At 42.9% G+C, this 20,643-nt stretch overlaps 1 protein-coding gene across 5 annotated transcripts in view; it reads right to left on the bottom strand.

Moving 5' to 3' along the window:
• Positions 1-19,205, bottom strand: part of RASA1 (RAS p21 protein activator 1) — a 107,825-nt gene extending 88,620 nt beyond the window's left edge. For 2 of the 5 annotated variants that reach the window (XM_036307974.1, XM_036307977.1), the window contains exon 1: positions 18,164-19,203. In XM_036307974.1, the coding sequence (XP_036163867.1) occupies positions 18,164-18,690 (527 nt within the window). In that variant the 5' untranslated portion in view covers positions 18,691-19,203. Of the gene's footprint in view, positions 1-16,243; positions 16,367-18,163 lie in introns of all 5 variants that reach the window. The other 3 variants (XM_036307978.1, XM_036307975.1, XM_036307976.1) reach the window with 3 other exon arrangements.
• Between the last annotated feature and the right edge of the window lie 1,438 nt (positions 19,206-20,643).

Raw genomic sequence — 20,643 nt, 5'->3', positions numbered from 1 at the left:
TCATTATTTTTTAAACAATTTCTTAGTGATTTCCTTCTCAGTACTTCAACTGTCCTTTCGTTCTTCTATTTTTCTCTTTCATGGATGTCATATTCTTTGGAAGCTTGTTTAGACCAAATGAATGGCCTTTTAGGCTTCCTCCATGTGAATAGGAGTTCACTTATTGAATAATAAGAATTATGTGTCACGGGGGTGGGAGAGTACATTAAGATTTTAGAGATGCTTTAGGGCAGCGGTTCTCAACCTGTGGGTCGCGACCCCTTTGGCGGTCGAACGACCCTTTCACAGGGGTCGCCTAAGACCATCCTGCATATCAGATATTTACATTACGATTCATAACAGTAGCAACATTACAGTTATGAAGTAGCAACGAAAATAATCTTATGGTTGGGTCACAACATGAGTGAGGAACTGTATTTAAAGGGCCAGGAGGTTGAGAACCACTGCTTTAGGGCATGTCCAAAAAAAGGTTGGGATCCACTGACCTAGATGATCTTCAGGAGGGTGATGAGTTTTTAGATACAACACCAAAGGCATTACTCATCAAAAAAAATAGGTAACTAGGTTTCATTAAAATTCAAAATTTCTGCTCTATGAAAGACAGTATCCAGAGACTGAGAAGACAAGCCAGACTGGGAGAAAATATTTGCAAAAAACACATCTACCTATAAGCACTAACATTAGATTAACCAAATCCAACACTAATGCTGGCAAGGATGTGGAGCAGCAGGAATTTTCATCCATTGCTGGTGGGAATCAAAATGATACTACTATGGAAGTTTGGGGGTTTCTTAAAAACTAAACATTCTTGCCATGTAATACAGCATTTGCACACCTTAGTATTTTCCCAAATGAATCAAAAACTTATGTCCATATAAAAACCTCCATACAGATGTTTATAACAATTGTATTCATAACTGCCAAAATCTGGAAGCAATTAAGATGTCCTTTAGTGGGTGAATGGATAAAATGAGGTGCATCCACAAAATGGAATAATGTTCAGCACTAAAAAGAAATGAGCTATCCAGTAATGAAAAGACATAGGAACCATAAATACACACCATTAAGTGTAAAGTCAAACTGAAAGACTACATACAGTATGATTCCAGCTATATGACATTCTGGAACAAGCAAAACTATGGAAACAATAGAAAGATTGCCAGGGGTTGAGGAGGGGAAGGAGAGATAATTAGGTGGCAATAGAGAAACAGCTCTGTTAAGGCAGTATGATACTACAATGGTGGATAGATGTAATTTTACATTGAGAACAGCACCAAGAGTGGATTACACTGTAAACCATGGATTTGGGGTAATAATGATGAATATAGGTTCATTGATTTTAGCAAATGTACCACTGTGCTAAGGGGTGTTGATAGTAGAGGAAGTTGATAATGCAGGGACAGGGAATATATGAGAATTCTCTGTACTTACTATTCAATCTTACTTTGAACCTAAAATTGCTTGCCCTGACTGGTTTGTCTCAGTGGATAGAGCGTTGGCCTGAGGACTGAAGGGTCCCAGATTCGATTCCAGTCAAGGGCATGTACCTTGGTTGCGGGCACATCCCCAGTAGGGAGTGTGCAGGAGGCAGCTGATCGATGTTTCTCTCTCATCGATGTTTCTAACTCTCTATCCCTCTCCCTTCTTCTCTGTAAAAAAAAAAACAAAAACAAACAATAAAATATATATTCTTTTTAAATTGCTCTAAAAACTTAAATTTATTATTTAAAAAAAAAAAAACTGAGTTGGTCAAAACACCGCCATTCCTTTTAAGCCTTTCTACAAGCATTCACTATTTCACTCAACCAGCATTTTTATTATCTACTAGAGGCCCAGTGTACAATCATGCATATGGGGGGAGGGGGGGGGAGAGCAGGGGGGACCCTCAGCCCAGCCTGCACCCTCTCCAATCTGGGACCTCTTGGGGGATAACCGGCAGTCGGACATCCCACTCAAAATCCTGGACGGTTGGCTCCTAATCACTCTGCCTGCCTGCCTGGTCGCCCCTCACTGCCCCCCCCCCCCGCCGCCAGCCTGATCGCACCTAACCGTCCCCCCTGCCGGCCTGGTTACCCTCAACTGCTCCCTCCCTGCCGGCCTAGTCACTCCTAACTGCCCCCCCCCGGCCGGCCTGGTCACCCCTTACTGCCCCCCCATGCTGGCCTGGTAACCCCTCACAGCCCCCCCACCGGCCTAGTCGCCCCACACAGCCTGCTGTTCAGTCGTTTGGTCGTCCTTCACTAACCCCCCTGGCCAGCCTGGTTGTAGGCAGCCATCTTGTGAGGGCATGAGGGTTAATTTGCATATTACCTCTTTATTATATACTAGAGGCCCGGTGCACAAAAATGTGTGCACTCGGGGTAGGGGGGGGGTCCCTCAGCCTGGCCTGTGCCCTCTCGCAGTCTGGGACCCCTCGGGGGTGACCACTTGCTGGCTTAGGCCTGCTCCCCGGGAGATTGGGCCTAAGATGGCAATCAGAAATCCCTCTGGCAGCCAAGCAGTCCTCGGGGGATGTCCACTTGCCAGCAGGGAGCAAACCTAAGCTGCAGTCAGACATCCTAAGCGCTGCTGAGGAGGCAGGAGAGGCTCCCACCACCACTGCTGTACTGGCAGTCATCAGCCTGGCTTGTGGCTGAGCAGAGCTCCCCCATGTGGGAGCGCACTGACCACCAGAGGGCAGTTCCTGCATTGAGCGTCTGCCCTTGGTGGTCATAGTGACCAGTCATTCCCAATTCCCAGTCTTTCTGCTGTTAGGGTCAGTTTGCATATTACCCTTTTACTATATAGGATAGAGTGCACGGGTGGGGGCCGGCTGGTTTGCCCTGAAGGGTGTCCCGGATCAGGGTGGGGGTCCCACTTGGGTGCCTGGCCAGCCTGGTTGAGGGGCTGATGGCTGTTTTAAGCTGGTCACACCCCCTTCAGGGTGGGGGGGTTCCCACTGGGGTGCCTGGCCAGCCTGAATGACGGGCTGATGGCTGTTTGTAGCTGGTCAGACCCCCTGCAGGGTGGCGGTCCCAACTGGGGTGCCTGGCCAGCCTAGATGAGGGGCTGAGGGCCGTTTTCGGGCTGGCGGGCGACTGAAGCTCCCAGTCTCTTTTTTTTTTTTTTATTCTGGAATTTATTTACCTTCTATAGCTGTCACTGGAGCTGAGAGCCAGCTCCATCTCTGAGGCTGTGGCTGGCTGAAAGCAGGTATCTGGGGTTTGTTTAGCTTCTATAATTGAAACTCTGTTGCATCTGGAGCTCAGAGCTGGGCCGCGGCAAGCGGGGAACCTTGGCTTCCTCCATCACTGGAGCAAGCAAGCCTCATGTTTGCTTCAGCTGCATGGCTGCTGGCCGCCATCTTTGTTGGCAGTTAATTTGCATATCCTGCTGATTAGCCAATGGGAAGCATAGCGGAGGTATGGTTAATTACCATGCTTGTCTATTATTAGATAGGAAGGACTAGAGGTCTGGTGCATGAATTCGTGCACGGGTGGGGTCCCTCTGGGTGGCCTGCAGAGATCGGGCTGAAACCCATAGTCCAATGCCGCCTGCAGCTCCTACCTGCTGCTCCCACTCATCCCGGCCCCACTGTGCCTGCCGCAGGCTCACGCCCAATCAGTCCCGATCGGGAGAGGCTCGTGCTGCCACAGTAGCACTTCCAACCATGAGCCCTGCATCTGGCACCCTCCCAAGGGGAGTGGCCTGCAAGATCGGGCTCAAACCTGCTCTCAACATCCCCCAAGGGGTCCCAGATTACGAGAGGGTGCAGGCCAGGCTGAGGGACTCCACTGTGCACGACTGGGCCAGGGAGGAACCATGTGAGGGCTCCAGGGCGTGTCCAACCCATCTCGCTCAGTCCTGATCGGCTGGACCCCAGCAGCAAGCTAATCTACCAGTCAGAGCATCTGCCCCTGGTGGTCAGTGCATGTCATAGTGAATGGTCAACCAGCTGACTGTCTGCCCCCTGGTGGTCAGTGGACATCATAGCGAGCGGTTTAGCAGCCTTAGCATATCATTAGCATATTACGCTTTGATTGGTTGTTCGATTGTTTTGCTGTTCGGTCTATTTGAATATTATCCTTTTATTATATAGGACTAGAGGCCTGGTGCATGAATTCGTGCACAGGTGGGGTCCAACCAGCACACCCCGATGGGAGTCCATTGGGCTAGGCCACCTGGGGGGATAGGCCGCAGGAAGTTAGCTGGCCATCCCCACCCCAGATCAGGGTGGTAGGGGCTGATCGGGGGCCAGGCCGGCCGGATGGGGGACCGATTGGGGCCCGGATCAGGCCAGTTGGCTGCCACAGTGTGCATCATAGCCATTGGTCATTCCGATCGTTCTAGTCACCGGGCTTTATATATAAAGGTTACTTACCTTTAACCACCGAATCCAACACTTTTTCTTTTTTTTTCTTTTTTACATTATACACGTAATTTATTTGCATCAGTTTTACAATATGCCAGATAGTGAGGACACAACAAATAACACAATTACTATTACCTCCCTCACTAGCATTTATATTTTAACAGTAGAAGAAAGAAACATGTAATTAAATAATTACTAGTGGTAAAAGCACTGAGTACTGCAGAAGTATATAATGAAGAGGAGAATGGTGAGTTAGCGTTAAGGGACACAGAGTCTAAGTTGGGGAAAATGAAAAAGTTCCAGAGATGGAGGGTGGTAATGGTTTTACAACAGTGTGAATTTACTTCATAGAACAGAACTGTACATAAAAAAATCCACACTGTCTAACGTCTGCTCAATGTACTGTGCAGCAAAAATATTCAAAACAACAATATTTACAAAGTAGGAGGGCAAAGGGATCTAAAAGGAAGAATTTCCACACTTCACTCAAACTGATAAAAAGTTTATACCAACAAATAGTGGTAAATTACATAAGTATATTTTAATATCCATGTATCTCTTTCACATCTATAACAAACAAACATTGCCCTAGCTGGTTTGGCTCAGTGGACAGAGCATCAGCCTACAGACTGAAGGGTCCCAGGTTCAATTCCAGTAAAGGGCATATGCCTGGGTTGCAGGCTTAATCCCCAGTACATGTAGGAGGCAGCCAATCAATGGTTCTCTCTCATCATTGATGTTTCTCTCTTTCCTTCTCCCTTCCTCTCTGAAATCAATAAAGATATATTTAAAAAATTAAAAAAGCAATATAGCCCTGGCTGGTGTTTGCTAGTGGTCAGACTCGGGCAGGGGTGGGCAAACTTTCTGACTCGAGGGCCACAATGGGTTCTTAAACTGGACCGGAGGGCCAGAACAAAAGCATGGATGGAGTGTTTGTGTGAACTAATATAAATTCAAAGTAAACATCATTACATAAAAGGGTATGTTCTTTTTTTTTTAGTTTTATTCATTTCAAACAGGCCGGATCTGGCCCGGGGGCCGTAGTTTGCCCACGGCTGGGTTAGAGCATCAAGCCACGTAACAAAGGGCTGCAGGTTGGTCCCATTAGGGTACATGCCAGAGGCAACCAACCAATGTATCTCTTTCACATCTATGTTTCTCTCTCTCTCTCTCTCTCTCTCTCTCTCTCTCTCTCTCTTTCCGCCCCCCTCCCTCCCTTCCTTACCTTCCACTCGCTCTAAAAATCAATTGAAAATAATATCCTCGGGTAAGGAATAACAACAAAAACAAAAAACATTATAGATAAATCAGGATGAAATCCTAATTCAAGCAACCCATAGGAGTGCAAGAAAAGAGAAACAGAGAAATGAGAACAAAAAAATTCACTGAAATTCCTAACATAGCAATAATTACTGTAGCCCGGCTGGTGTGGCTCCGTGGTTGAACGTCAACCTATGAACCAGGAGGTCACAGTTCGATTCCCAGTCAGGGCACATGCCTGGGGTTGCAGGCTCAATTCCCAGTGTGGGACATGCAGGAGGCAGCCAATCAATGATTCTCTCTCATCATTGATGTTTCTACCTCTCTCTCTCCCTTCTCCCTTCCTCTCTTAAACCAATAAAAGTATATTAAAAAATAATCAAAATTACTGTAAATGTAAATAGTTAAAATACACCAAATAAAGGCAGAGACTAGTAGTGTGGAATTTTTTAAATGACCTGATTATAGGCTGTCGATAATTAACCCACTGAAAATAAGACATGAAAAGTAAAAGGATGGGGGAAAAGTGCATTTAGACAAAGTAAAAGTTGTGACTCATTAATAATAGATATACTTTACAGCAAAAATAATAGAGACAAAAAGAGGAACATTATATAATGATAAAAGAATCAATCCACCAAGAATACAGAACAATCCTAAATGTGTACACACCAAAAAATAGAGCTCCAAAATACATGAAGCAAAAACTGATAGAGCTGAAAGGAGAAACAGACAAATTTATGATTAAAGTCAGGAACTTCAACACTTTCCTCTCAGAAACTCACAAAAATACTAAACAGAAAATCAGCAAAGATTGAAAATTCTAAGTATAATAAATTCAAAGTATATAATTGACATGTATAGAACAACACACACACACACACACACAGGCAAATACACATGTTTTAAAACATCCATGGAATTCTCACCAAAAAAAGACCATATTCTGGGCTATAAAACAAACATCAACAAATTTAAAAGTATGGAAATCATAAAAACATGTTCCCTCACCATAATTAATTCTAATTTGAAATCAATAACAGAAAGACAACTGGTAAATCTCAAAACACTTGAAAATTCAACTACACACTTCTAAATTATCCATGGGTCAAAAAGTAAGCCTCAAAGTTAAAACACAGAATTAAATAAACAGACAGCATATCAAGAGATGTGAGATCCAGTGCTAAGAGGGAAAGATAGAACATTAAATGCTTACATTAGGAAATAGAAAAGTCCTCAAATACATTAAATTCCTAGCTCAAGAAACTAGAGAAATCGGAGGAAAATCAACCCAAAACAATCAACAGAAAAGAAAAACAATAAAATAATAACAATAAAAGCAAAAATTAATGAAACTGAAAATAAAACTAGAGAGAAAAATCCATTAAACAGAAAGCTAAATCCTTTGGGGAAAAAACAAATAAAACTGATCCATCTTTGGCAAGACTGACAAAGCAAAAAAGGAGAGAATATATGAATTATCAATATCAGGAATAAAAGATTATATCTCTGAATATTCCATAGCTGTTAAAAGGGTAATCAGGGAATAATACAAATAAATTTATACTCATAAATTAGACAAATGAACCAATTTCTTCAAAAGCCACATACAGTATTACGAAAACTCAACCAAAATAAAATATATATACTCCTGTAACTATTTAAAAATTTGTAATTTAAAATCTGTATAAAATGAAATCCCAGGCTGAGATATTTTCTCTAGAGAACTCTACCAAATATTTAAAGAATTAAGAGGAATACTTCACAAACACTTCCAAAAAACAGACAAGGATGGAACATGTCCTACCTCATTCTATGATACCAGTATTACCCAAGTACTTAAATAAGAAAAGGATCTCACAAGAAAACTACACACCAGTATCTCTCATGAACTTAAGACACAAAAATCCTCAATAGATCAACAACCTAAATTCTGCAATGTTTGAAATGCATTATACACCAAAACCAAGTGGGATTTATTCCAGGTATGTAAGGCTTGTTCTACATTACAAAATCAGTGTAGTCTACTATATCAACAAGCTAAAAAATAAAAATAAAAATAAAGTAATGATATGATCACATAAATTAACTCAGATAAAGCGTTTGACAAAATCCAGCACCCATTCATAATAAAAACTCTGAGTAAATTAGGAAGAGAGGTGATCTATCTGAACTTAATGGAAAGTATCTATCTCCCTCCCCGCTCCAAAAAAGCCTACACATACTTAATAGTGAAATTAGTACTAAACGCTTTCCATCTAAGACAAATAACAAAGCAAGGTTATCTGCTCTCACCACTCTTGTTCAATATTATAGAATTTCTAGCCACTGCAATGAGACAAAAAAAAAAGAAATAAAAGACATATAAGATTAGAAAGAAAGCAATAAAAATGTTCCTATTCGCAGTTGACATAATTGTAAAAAATCCCAAGGAATCTATAAAAAGCCTCTTAAAACTAAAGGTAAGTCTAGCAAGGTCACAGGATACAAGACCAACATACAAAAATCAATAGCATTTCTACAGACTAAAAATGAACATATAGAAACAAATTAAAAACATAACATTTGTAATATTGCTCCAAAGAAAAAACATTATGAATTTAACAATATGTGTATAGGAATAATACACTACAAATTATTAAAATGCTGAATAAAGAAATCAAGGAGGACCTAAGTAAATGGAGATATATACCATGTCAATATGGTAAAGATGTCAATTCTCCCCAAACTGATCTATAGGTTTAATACAATCCTATGAAAATTTCAGCAAAGTTCTTGTAGACATGGACAAGCTTGTTATAATATTCATATGTAAAGACACAAGCCTTAGAATAGCTAAAACCTTAATGAAAAGTGAGAGGAATCACCCTACCCAATATTAAGGCTTACTACATAGCTACGGTAATCAAAAGTGTATTAATAGCAGATGAAGATATAGATATATAGATATACATATATAGATATACATATAGATATAGATATAATTAGAGGCCCGGTGCACAAAAATTTGTGCACGTGAGGGCGGGGAGGGGCGGGGGGGGGCCCTCAGCCCGGCCTGTGCCCTCTCGCAGTCTGGGACCCCTCAGGGGATGTCCACTGGTGACTTAGTTGGACATCCCTCTGGCAGCTCGGGAGCCCTAGGGGGATGTCCACTTGCCATCAGGGAGCAGGCCTAAGCTGCAGTCAGACTAAGATCCTTAGCGCTGCTGATGAGGTGGGAGAGGCTCCCACCACCACCGCTGTGCTGTCAGCTGTCAGTCTGGCTTGTGGCTGAGCAGAGCTCCCCCTGTGGGAGTGCACTGACCACCAGGGGGCAGCTCCTGCATTGAGCGTCTGCCCCCTGGTGGTCAGTGTGTGTCATAGAGAGAGAGAGAGAGAGAGAGATATCAATGGACCACAAAAGAGAACCAAAAGTAAATCCACACATAAATGCCCAATTGATTTTAGACAAAAGTGCACAAGTAATTCAATGGAAAGAGGATATTCACCTTTTCAACAAATGTTGCTAGAGCAATTGGATATCTATAGGCAAAACTATGAACCTCAATTTTAACTCCATATCTTTTATGAAAATGAAATCAAAATGGATCATGGACTTAATATAAAACATAAAACTTTTAGAAATAATCATAGGAGAAAATCGTTGAGACCTAGAATAGGCAAAGTACAACCTACAGCCCTGGCCAGTGTGGCTCAACTGGTTGGAGTATCATCCCTTATATCAAAAAGTAGCAGGTTCAATTCCAGGTCAGCACACATACCTAGGTTGAGGGAGGCAACCCCTCTTCTCTCTCCCTCCCTCCCTCTCTGCCTCTCTCTCCTTCTCCCTTTCTCCCTCTCTCTCCCCCTTCCTAAAAAATTGTTAAAAGTACAACCTACAAAAGAAAATATAAATAAATTAAGCCTCTTCAAAATTAAAAACTGTTGCTCTGTTAAGAGCAGAAAAAGACAAGCTATAGAATGGAAAAAATATTTGAATACCACATATCAAACACAGAATAATTAGAATACATAAAACTCAGCAATAAAAAAAAAAAAAAAACCTATTGGGCCCTAGCCAGTCTGGCTCAGTGGATAGAGCATCGGCCTGCAAACTGAAAGGTCCCAGGTTCAATTCCAGTCAAAGGCTCATGCCCGGGTTGTGGGCTCGATCCCCAGTGGGGGGAGTGCAGGAGGCAGCTGATCAATGATTCACTCTCATCATTGATGTTTCTATCTCTCCCTCTCCCTCTCCCTTCTTCTCTGAAATCAATAAAAATATATTTTAAAAAAAACTATTGGAAAATGGGCAAAAGAGATAAACAGACATTTCACCAAAGATATACAGATAGCAAATTAGCACCTGAAAAATTTTTTAACATCATTGGCCATTAGGGAAATGCAAATTAAAACCGTAAGATATCACTAAACATCTATGAGAATAGCTAAAATAAAAAATGGTGCCAATATTACATGCTGATATGGATACAGAAAATTAGGATCACTCATATATTAATGGTGATAATGTATAAGGACACAGCCACTCTAGAAAACAGATTGACAGTTTCTTATAAAACTGAGCATATATTACCATGCCATTCAGCAACTGCACTCTTGGGTATTTATCTGACAAAAATGAAAACTTACGTTCACACAAAAACATAAACATAAATGTTCATAGCAGCTTTTTTTCCTAATAGCCAAAGTGTAGTACATCCCTAACACGGAATACTACTCAGCAACAAAAATGAACAAAGTATGGATACATGCAACAAAGTGAATGAATATTGAGGGGAATCTTGAGGGAAGCCACTTTTAAAAATGCTAATCCCAAAAGGATTTCATACTATATGTGTCCATTTATATAATCTTTTTGAAATAACAAAATGAAGAACAGATTAGTGGTTGCCAGGGATTAGTGATGGAGGAAGTGGAGAAGGGAGACAAGTTTGGTTATAAGAAGGCAGCACACACACAAAAATAAAAAGACAGCACAAAGAATCCTGGTGTCAATGAAAGTGTTCTATATCTTTATTATTGTGATGATTACACAAATCTACACATGATAAAACTGAATAGAACTAAATATATACTATACACACACACACACACACACACACACACGTGTATGCAGAGCTGGGTGAAATATGAATAAGATAAGTGAATTTTATCAATGTCAATATCCTGTTGTGATACAAGATGTTGCAAATAAGAAAAAAATGAGTGAAGGGTGCATCTTTGTTATTCTTACAACTGAATATGAATTTATAATTATCTGAAAATGAAGTTTAATTTTAAAAATTTGAGAGGTAATTCAATATTTAGATAGACATGCATGGAGCAGAAATATGGTTCTATTATTATATAATTTCTTAACTGTGACTCCAGTTTAGTGGGTTATTTCTACAAAAAAATAAAAAGACTTAAGAGTTGAGGGAGACTTCTAGGTCATTCCCTTAGCATAAGGCAGATATACAAGAGAACGGCAATTTAAAAGTAGCATTGTTACAACAATGAACACAGAATGAATACACAAAATTTGCTGGAGTAATGTCTCAACCACAGGATATTCCATGACTACAATCCATGGTCATGTGAAAATTTTTTTTACGCTATAGTGATCGGACATGCATTTAAATATTTTCCATCTCTCACCATAGGTATAGTCAAAAGAGGAGACACATCACTAACTCATAAAGAAGGTAAAACCCTAACCAATTTGGCTCAGTGGATAGAGCGTCGGCTTGAAAACTGAAGGGTCCCAGTTTCGATTCCGGTCAAGGGCATGTACCTTGGTTGCGGGCTCATCCCCAGTAGGGGGTGTGCAGGAGGCAACTGATAGATGTTTCTCTCTCATTGATGTTTCTAACTTTCTATTCCTCTCCCTTCCTCTCTGTAAAAAATCAATAAAATATATTTTTTAAAAAAGAAAGAAGGTAAAAAAGAAACAAAGTTTTTCTTTCTTACAATGAAAGAAATAAATGAATGAGGACGCTATTTTTCAAGTAGTGGATATGCATTCAATCTGCTCCAAAATCATCCGAAACCACTTTTAAAGATGCAAGGTTACCCAATGTATCAGTCAACTTGGGCTACCATAACAAAGTACCACAGAGTAGATGCTTAAACACCAGACATTTATTTTATCATAGTTCTGGAGGCTGAGTTCAAGATTAGGTGCCAAGAGTTGACTTCTAGCGAGGCCTTTCTCCTTGGCTTTCAAATGGCCAGCTTCTCACATGGCTTTCTCTTTGTGCATATGCAATCCTAGTGTCTCTTCCTCTTCTTATGTGAATAACAGTCCTTTTGGATTATAGAACCACCCATATGGCCTTATTTAATTTTAACTACCTCCTTAAAGGCCTATCACCATATATAGTCAAACTTGGGGTTAGGTCTTCAACATATAATTTGGGTGTTTTGTTTGGTTGTTTTGTTTTGTTTTGTTTTGTTTTGGGGGGGGGGGGGGCACATTTCCGTCCATAACACCCAGCAACTGGCCAGCCCTGAAGTATATTAAGTTTTGTATGAGTGCACATATGTATGTTACATGTACTGAAAGGGGGCAAGGCAAAAGAAAAAATATAGTTTTTGCATTAGAATTCCAAGTCTATCACTTAAGTGTTCTCAACGATAAGAATGTGAATACCTATTGCACTAGTTGTGAGAATTAAATGAGATAATCTATGTAAAGTACCTAGCATATGGTAAATAATAAATAAGCCACCTCTGTCTTTCCATCCCTTTCCTTAAAAAAATTAATTATAAGTATTACTCAAATCTAAACATATCTAAAAAATTATGGACACTAATTTATGTCTGTAATTTTATCATCTTAATTCTCTATCATTAATGCCTCATCTTCCAATTAGAGTGTATATTTTTATATATTTTTTGTCCACCATAATGTTCATTGTTTTACTAACAAAAATCACATAATTACTCAAACACCTAAAATCATACCCTAAATCCTGTTGCGATGTGATTAAACTTGTGGAGAAGTAAACTGTATCTGACAACTATTTTTAACTTGGCTCACAACTGAAATGTACTGCAGATAATTTCAAGATAACACACCTACCTTCTATATACTTGCATATTCAAACAATGAGCCATAACCAATGTCCATACTTAATATTTTTATTTAAAATTAAGATAATGGTGGTAAGAAGCAAAACCTATTGTGGATATATTTGAATCGTGTAATAAAAGACAATCATGCTGAGCCTAAGGAAAGAACTTGCAAGTACTTGTCCTTTCTCCTACTTCCTCCCTTACCACTGGCATTCTAGTATTATCTGATATTACATGTAGATGAAAACATGGAGTAGGCTATAACTTTGGTGTCCCCAAGAAATCTCAACTCCCAGTATTAATGCCCTTGCATATTCAAACAATTAGCAATAACCAACATCCCATACTAAATCTGCACTGGGTCATGTAATTAGCATTGGTCATTGGAATATTAACACACATGAAGAATACAGAGACTTGATAAGTGATAACACAGAGAGTCCTGTCCTCTTGAAACGCTGTTGTCGAACCCAGCTGCCATGCTGTGAAGAAGCTCAAGCTAATGAAGTAGAGAGACTACAGGGATGGAGAGAGGAGAGGGTAAGAGAAAGTGAGAGGAGGAGAAAGGGAGGGTGAGAGGACGGATATAGCCAAAAGATGACACATGAACATCCAAGGTGTCTTAATGCGTAAGTCTGGTGCCTCAGCTGGGACAGCTGGTGGATGGCATGGCATAACATACACTCTCCCTCTCCCTACCCCATTCCCTACTCTCTTCCCCTTCCCCCCTGCCATCCTCTCCTCCCCTCCTCTCTGCCCCACCCCCTTATGCTCCCTTCTAAGTTTTCCCTTTCTTCTTCCTAATTTACAGCTGTCCTTTTTATTTTTTGTCTGTCAGCCTTTGTCTGGTTTTCAATGACCCTGACCAATTCTAGCCTTTGGTTGTGCTCTGTATTCTTAGTAACTACAGGCACCTCCTTCAACCTCCCTCCAGACCACAGGTAAATAAGAGTTCAGACTCTTCACTAAGGTCAAAAGTTTATACTGATTTAACTCATAATTCTTTTTTTACCTGATAAAATCATTAGGCAATAGGAACCAATAACTTCATGTTCAGATAATAAATTATGCAGCAAGGAAAACATACTTCCTACTTTTCCTCAGACTTTACTGATCCTCTTTGTATCAATGTCTTATTCTTTTAACCCCCATGACCCATTCCTCATACTACATTCATTATATTTATCTTAATCTATCCTGAATCATAATAATAGGTTTATTTAACTTCCTACTAGATCCAAAACTCTCTGAGAGACTCACTGGGAAAAGGAGCATCTTACTCATTGTTGTAATCCCTTAAATTAAGCATCTACTAAAAATATGGTACAAAATCTGGGTCCTGGTCAGCAACCACTGTGTCCACAACTAATCTTTGCAATTCTCACCCCTATTTTTATTAGGAAATAATGACTCACCCATAGTTATAATGCTATCAGTGACAGAGTTAATGAACACTACATGTACTAACATTAACTTTAACAATTATTTGGCTTAAGAATTATTTTACTTTTGTAGAGACAGTAAGATTATTTTTTAAGGGGAAAAAGGTATTATTTAAATTCCTTATTTCGTTTTCCTTTGTTTCAGGCCTGAGAAGCCTGCTTATTAGATCCAGGGTAAGATCTTGGCCAGATGCCAGGCAAATAATATCAATGGCAAAGCAGGCCTGGTGGAGACTACAGCAAAATGGAAAACTCAGACCCCACCTCAAAGAGACAACCTCCACTGGGCTCTAGCAATCTACTCTCAAGCAGAAACAGCAACCTGTGATTTCTCAAGAGATACTGGAAATTGAGCCTTCTTAAATGTGAAGTCTTCCAATTTCTTAAAAATAGATTGTGATCGATTTGAGAGGAAGGGAGAGGGAGAGAGAGATAGAATCATCAGTGATGAGAGAGAATCACTGATCAGCTGCCTCCTCCATACCCCACACTAGGGATGGAGCCTGCAACCTGGGCATGTGCCCTGACTAGAAATTGAATTGTGACCTCCTGGTTCATAGGTCAGTGCTCAACCACTGAACTATGCTGAAGTCTTCCAATGTTTAAATGATAACAACTAATTACAATAGATTTCAAATACACTAAGAGCAAGTCTTATACTAGTATATCTGTTGGATTCAGCTCAAGGTCCTTCTGCTACTGCAGAGAGAGAGAGAGAGAGAGAGAGAGAGAGAGAGAGAGAGAGAGAGAGAGAGAGAGAGAAGAGCCCGGTGCACAAAATTCAAGTACGGAGCTGGGGGTCCCCTCAGCCCAGCCTGCACCCTCTCCAATCTGGGACCCCTCAGGGGATGTCCAACTGCCATTTTAGGCCCAGACATCCCTCTCACAAACCAGGACCCTTGGCTCCTAACTGCTCGCCCCTAACCACCTCTGCCTGCCGGCCTGATTACCCCCTAACTGCTCCCCTGCAACTGCTCCCCTGCTGGTCTGATCACCCCTAACTGCTCATTGCCTGCCTGATCACCCCTAACTGCCTCAGCCTTGGCCCCCGCCACCATGGCTTTGTCTGGAAGGTCATTTGGTCTAATTAGTATATTACGCTTTTATTAGTGTGTGTATATAATTTTTTTTTTTAAGGTATACTAAGAGACCAACATTCCTTTACTTTCTCTCCCTTACCTTTAGGGAAAATAGAAAAGAATAACAAGAATAATGAGAAACAGCTCCATAAAATTACAGGGAATACCAGTGACAAACTAACTTAAACTTTTTCTTTCTTGAAAAAGAAATTTGTTAGCAGTTTTGAGTATTGAAATTTCTTAGCATAAAAATATATGGAAATAATTTTTTTCTTTTTAAATTTTTTTTTCCTCAGAACTTACAGAAAGGAAAATATTCAAATAAATGTGATAGTTAAAATTACACAAACTTTTCTGGCCTTAACAAAACTAACAAACATGAGACTAATGATTCACCACGTATACAGAAAAACCAGATACAAAATACTAATGGCATTATTATATTTACACTGGTCAATCTACATACTGTCACTTGACTCTCTTAAGACCAACAGCATCAAACTAGCTGGATACAAAGTTGAACTCTTTGACCAGGGAAACCCAGCCTAACAAACCACTGTGGACTAAATCCAGTAACCTGAACCTCCTATCATGTTATCAGTAAGTAAGACAACCCATCACTAGTAATCAAATATTAATTTAGTTCAAAACATTTAATACTTTTATGAAAGATTTGTCATTATTTAACCAAGGGATTAAGGCTTCGTTCTTTCATTTAAAAATAGAAATAGAAAACACGAATTTCATCTCTAAACCTGCTTAGCTTTATGAAGTTAAAATAAAATTTTTAATATAATTAATTGTTGTAGACAGGACTTTGGAGTTCAAAACATTCTCTAAAATAGCTATCAGTAAGGGACTCCCTACTCCAACAGAATTAGTAGTCAATTTAATGATAATAAAATTATATTATTGTTATTTTGGGAGACCATTTGTTGAACACTTACTATATGTCAGGTACTGTTACTGAATATGTTCAGGGTTCCCATTAAACCTTGAAAACAACCATATGAGGAAGGTACCATTATCATCCCCATTTTATAGATGGGGAAACTGACCTTTCCAAGATCACACAGCTAGTAAGTGGTAGTGTCAGGATTCCAACCCAAATCTTGTCTAACTTCAGAATTTTCACGCTTAACCACTACACTGTATTGCCTCCAGTGACTCTGGGTTGATATCTAAGATAAAGAAAAGAGGGAAATTTGTACTTCTCAGTGATAAATTTAAAAACATACTAGAAATGGAGGTACTTTTTTAAAATAGAACAAATCTCATATACATAGTCACAAATATTTGAATTCTCAAATACATATAATAATGAAAACCTCACACAATGAACTCACAAATACAATTTTTCCTATGCAATCATTCATGTTTATTATTAAAAATTGAATGGGAAGGCTCTGTCTTCTCTGCTCAATTTTGCTCTCAACCTAAAACTGCTCTATTAAATAAATTATACCTTTTAAATATTTAAAACTACAATATACTAAATATGCCTAATTTAATTCAGTTATGAACTGGCATAAGACTATATTCTTTCAGTATAAAAAGTTATATTTTGTTTATTATAACCACAGTGCTGAGTATATATAGTGGGCACTTTATATTTAACTCACTGATTTTTTTTTTTTTTTTTTTTTTGCAAAAAGGCTTGAAGATGTGTAACAGTGTGTAAATTAGAATTGTATCACTCTCTGAACACCTTTCAGAAAAGTCTGCAATACTAGACATGATATAAGTTGGGATAAAATTAGACAAAAAAAAAAGGGACTCTATTGAACAATATAAAATGAATACAATACCCCTATACCATGACTGACATAAGATTAACTTCACTTTTCCACCTAAGTACCAAAAGATATAGTCATAAGTCAAAATGGACTAGTATTACAAAATCTTTTCCTAATTTGTTTAATTGCTTCTAAATCCTCTAAAGAAATATACCATCCCATCCCCCAAAATAATAATACTTCCAGTCTCAACACATGAACCAAATCTTTTTTCCTCTGATACTCACCAAGGTTGTCAAATTCTAAAAGTCAATTAGGACAGATGTGAGAGATCTATAAAACAAGTTTTGCCTACTATACCACTTCCCATCAAGGAAGAGGTCCCACCTTTATATACAAATTCATACCTAAATTCACTTATGAAGGGAACAAGTAAGAGGGAGATACTAACTCTATACAGAAAAGTCCTTGTTCTATATATTCTGCAGTACCGTCAACATTAATTTAGAAACATTGCACTGCCCACCAACAAAAAGTGTTGAAGGGAAGCACGCTCTTAACTTTATTTCAACGCTGTACTTACAAAGTATCAACTATTAAAAAAAAATCGCACTGATATTAACAAATGAGAACTCTAAAGCACAAGTTACATACACTGTTGGAGTATGGGCCCTTAAGCACACCTGTAATTCATAAATCTCCTTTCCTTTCTCGCTGACCCACGTTTTCCTGAGTGATCCAAAGACCTTTTTGCATCGCTATGCTTTCAACAGGCTGAAGTGTAGATTTGCAGTGCAGCAAAAACAACGCATTCCGACCAAGGCATGTTGCAAACAGTACTAGTGCAATACTCATTCAAACACTCCTATGCAAAGCTTCCCGCATCTCGCTCCAACAAGGAGCACACACACGGTGACACGACACAATAAACCACAGCTGCCTCGGTAGCTGCAAGCTCAGCTGAATCCCCGGACGCCACTCTGCTTGGAAGGGGCAGAACCATATCCGGTTCTCACCTGATACACATTTTCCCAAGCTTCCCATCTTAAAAACTTATCTTCCCAGAGGAGCAATAAACATACAAAGACGCCAGGGAGTATGCCTGTAGGGAAGATAAGCGATCCAATTAAATCCCTACGCACGGAACCTGAAGCCTCCAAACTTTTCGGAACAAATCACAGCTGACAGAACGGGCATGTTTTCCCACTTCTCCCCGGCCCCCGAGCAGCGGGCTTCACTTACTGGTTCGTCGGAGGAGCGGTCAGCGGGATGGCCACCTCTTCTTCCTCGTATTCGGGTCCATCCAGAGAGTCCCCTTCGTCCACGGTTCCCAGGCCCGCCCCCAAAGCGGGCAGCTGGGGAGGCGGCGGCAGAGGGGGGAATCCGCCGCCTGCCCCGAAGGGCTCGGCAGGCAACGCAGTGGTCCCTCTGGCGAGAGCCATCTCCCCGCCAGGTCCGGCGGCGGCGGCGGCGGCGGCACCGGCCACGCCAGCAGCGGCGCCTCCCCCTGACAGTCCGGCTCCCCCCAGCGCCCCGGCCCCACACCCGGCTCCCGGGAACCCCGATCCCAGCGCGGCTCCGCCATCCAGGGTCCCGGCCGCTCTGCCCTCCGACAGCCCGGGATAGGGGGCGGCGGCCACCGGCAGGGCCGCGGGGATCCTCACCCGACACGCCGCCGGATAGGAACTGGCGCCCGCGGCCGCGCCGCCTCCCGCGGCCCCGGCGGTCACCGGGCCGCCCTCCTCACCGCCGGCCTCGGCCGCCATCATGTTGAAGCCCGCTCGGCTCGGCCTCGCCCGGCCCGCCCGGGAGCCCCGCGGGCCACCAGGCCCGGGCTCCGAGCCGCCCCGCCCCGGCGCGTCCCCCCTTCAGGACCCCAGGCGGAGGAAACAACAACAAAAGGAGGGAGCCCGTCGCCGCGCCCCCTCCTCGGGCCACAGCCCAGGCTCCCGGGTGACGGGAAGCGAAGTGGGCAAAAAACCCAGCGCCTGCACCGCTGCCGCCCAAACCTTCACCTCATCCACCCACACTCACGCGCACACATGCACAGAAGCGAGAAACTTCCTGGCTGCACGAGAGAGGAAGGGAAGCGCCGGGAGCGCGGCGGGGCAGCTGCCGCCCCTCCGGCCGCCGCAGCCGCCGCCGCCGCTGCCGCTTCACCACCCGAGTTCCGGCCACCCCCACCGCAGCCACCGCCGGTGCCGCTGCCGGGGCTGGGGCCGCTGCAGCCGCCGCATCGTCCACCGGGCTGGGGACGGGAGGGGTGGGGAGAACAGAAGGAGGGGGGCGGGGGAGTGGGGAAATCGGCCGAACTGCTCCCAACCTGGAGCGCTCAGGGAAACCGACGCGAGAGAAAGGAGGGCGGAGCGCCGGCGGAGGGGCGGGGGGGGGGCAGGGGGGGGAGAAAGGGCGGGGAGGGGGAGCGCGCGTCTGCGCAGGCGCGGGCGGGGGCCGGGCCCGCGGGAGGAAAGGGAAGAGTCGGGAGCGAAGGAAGCGCGGGCGCGCGCTCGCGGGCACGCTCCGGGGAGAGCGCGTGGCGGCGGGGCCGCCTTTCCCGTCCGTGGGGCCCGCGGCGCCCGCCGGTCTCCCTGGGCTTTGTGCGATGGGCCGGCGGGGCGGAGGAGGGGAGGGCGGGGTACCGAAGCCGGTGGCCGCCGGGCGTCGGGAGAGCCGGAGAGACCGGCGGGAGCGGGAGTGGGAGAGAGGAAGGGAGGTGGGAGAGGGAAGGGTGGCGCGCTAAGCCGGTGCGGTCCCTGCTTCCTGACCCAGCCTGCGGCGCCCAAATCTAACGGCGGAGCCTGGGAGGAGAGGCTGCAGGTTGCTTCCAAGGTTGAGGCGGGACTCTTCATGTTTTCATTTTTCTTACATAACCTAAATCGCTATGTGACCATTACAAACTAAAATAAAATACAGTGCGGCCTTGACTTACGAGTTGAATTCGTTCGGAGACCGAGCTCGTTAAGGAGTTCGTTAACTCAAATTACTCTATCAAGGCAATGCAAAAAATCTGCCTAGAGACAGCTGGTATCTCAAAAAACTTGTTAGTCGGGACACTCGTAAGTCAAGCCCCACTGTACTAGGTTCTGAAACTCAAGAAAACAGAAGGGATTGGGGGTGCCATATGGAGAAGGCTAAGAATTTTGGTAGCAATAATGGTTGTGAAGTCAGATTTCTACAACTATACAAGTTTTCTTCACGGCGCCTCCCTCCCCCACGCGCCTCTCTCTCTCTCTCACACACACACACACACACACCATGCCATCGCAAGTCTGGTAGGTCTTAATGGGGTGTGAAGAGGAGGTGTGCCATATAGGATACCAGTCAGTGCTCTTTTGTCCTCAGGTGAGAAAGACAGCAGAGCATTTTCCACAATGCATGTGTGATGATGCACAGAGCACCTTCAACACGACAGATGTCAAGGTCCTAAAGTGCCAGTTATGTATAGGTTCAAAAGTTACCAATAAATTGAAATCTCACCCTTAATATATCCAAAGAGAAGGGTTTTGTTTTGTCTTTTATACTGGGACTAGAGGCCCGGTGCACAAAAATTTGTGCACTCGGGGTGGGAGGGGAGTCCCTTAGCCCAGCCTGTGCCCTCTCGCAGTCTGGGACCCCTCAGGGGATGACCACCTGCTGGCTTAGGCCCGCTCCCCAGGGGATTGGGCCTAAGCTGGCAATCAGACATCCCTCTGGCAGCCCGGCAGCCCTCGGGGGATGTCCAC

Source organism: Myotis myotis, unplaced genomic scaffold (genome assembly GCF_014108235.1).
Source record: "Myotis myotis isolate mMyoMyo1 unplaced genomic scaffold, mMyoMyo1.p scaffold_m19_p_5, whole genome shotgun sequence".
In the NCBI taxonomy this organism is placed as follows: domain Eukaryota; kingdom Metazoa; phylum Chordata; class Mammalia; order Chiroptera; family Vespertilionidae; genus Myotis; species Myotis myotis.
The sequence above is the reverse complement of the archived record's forward strand: the minus strand, read 5'-3'. Positions and strand labels throughout refer to the sequence as shown.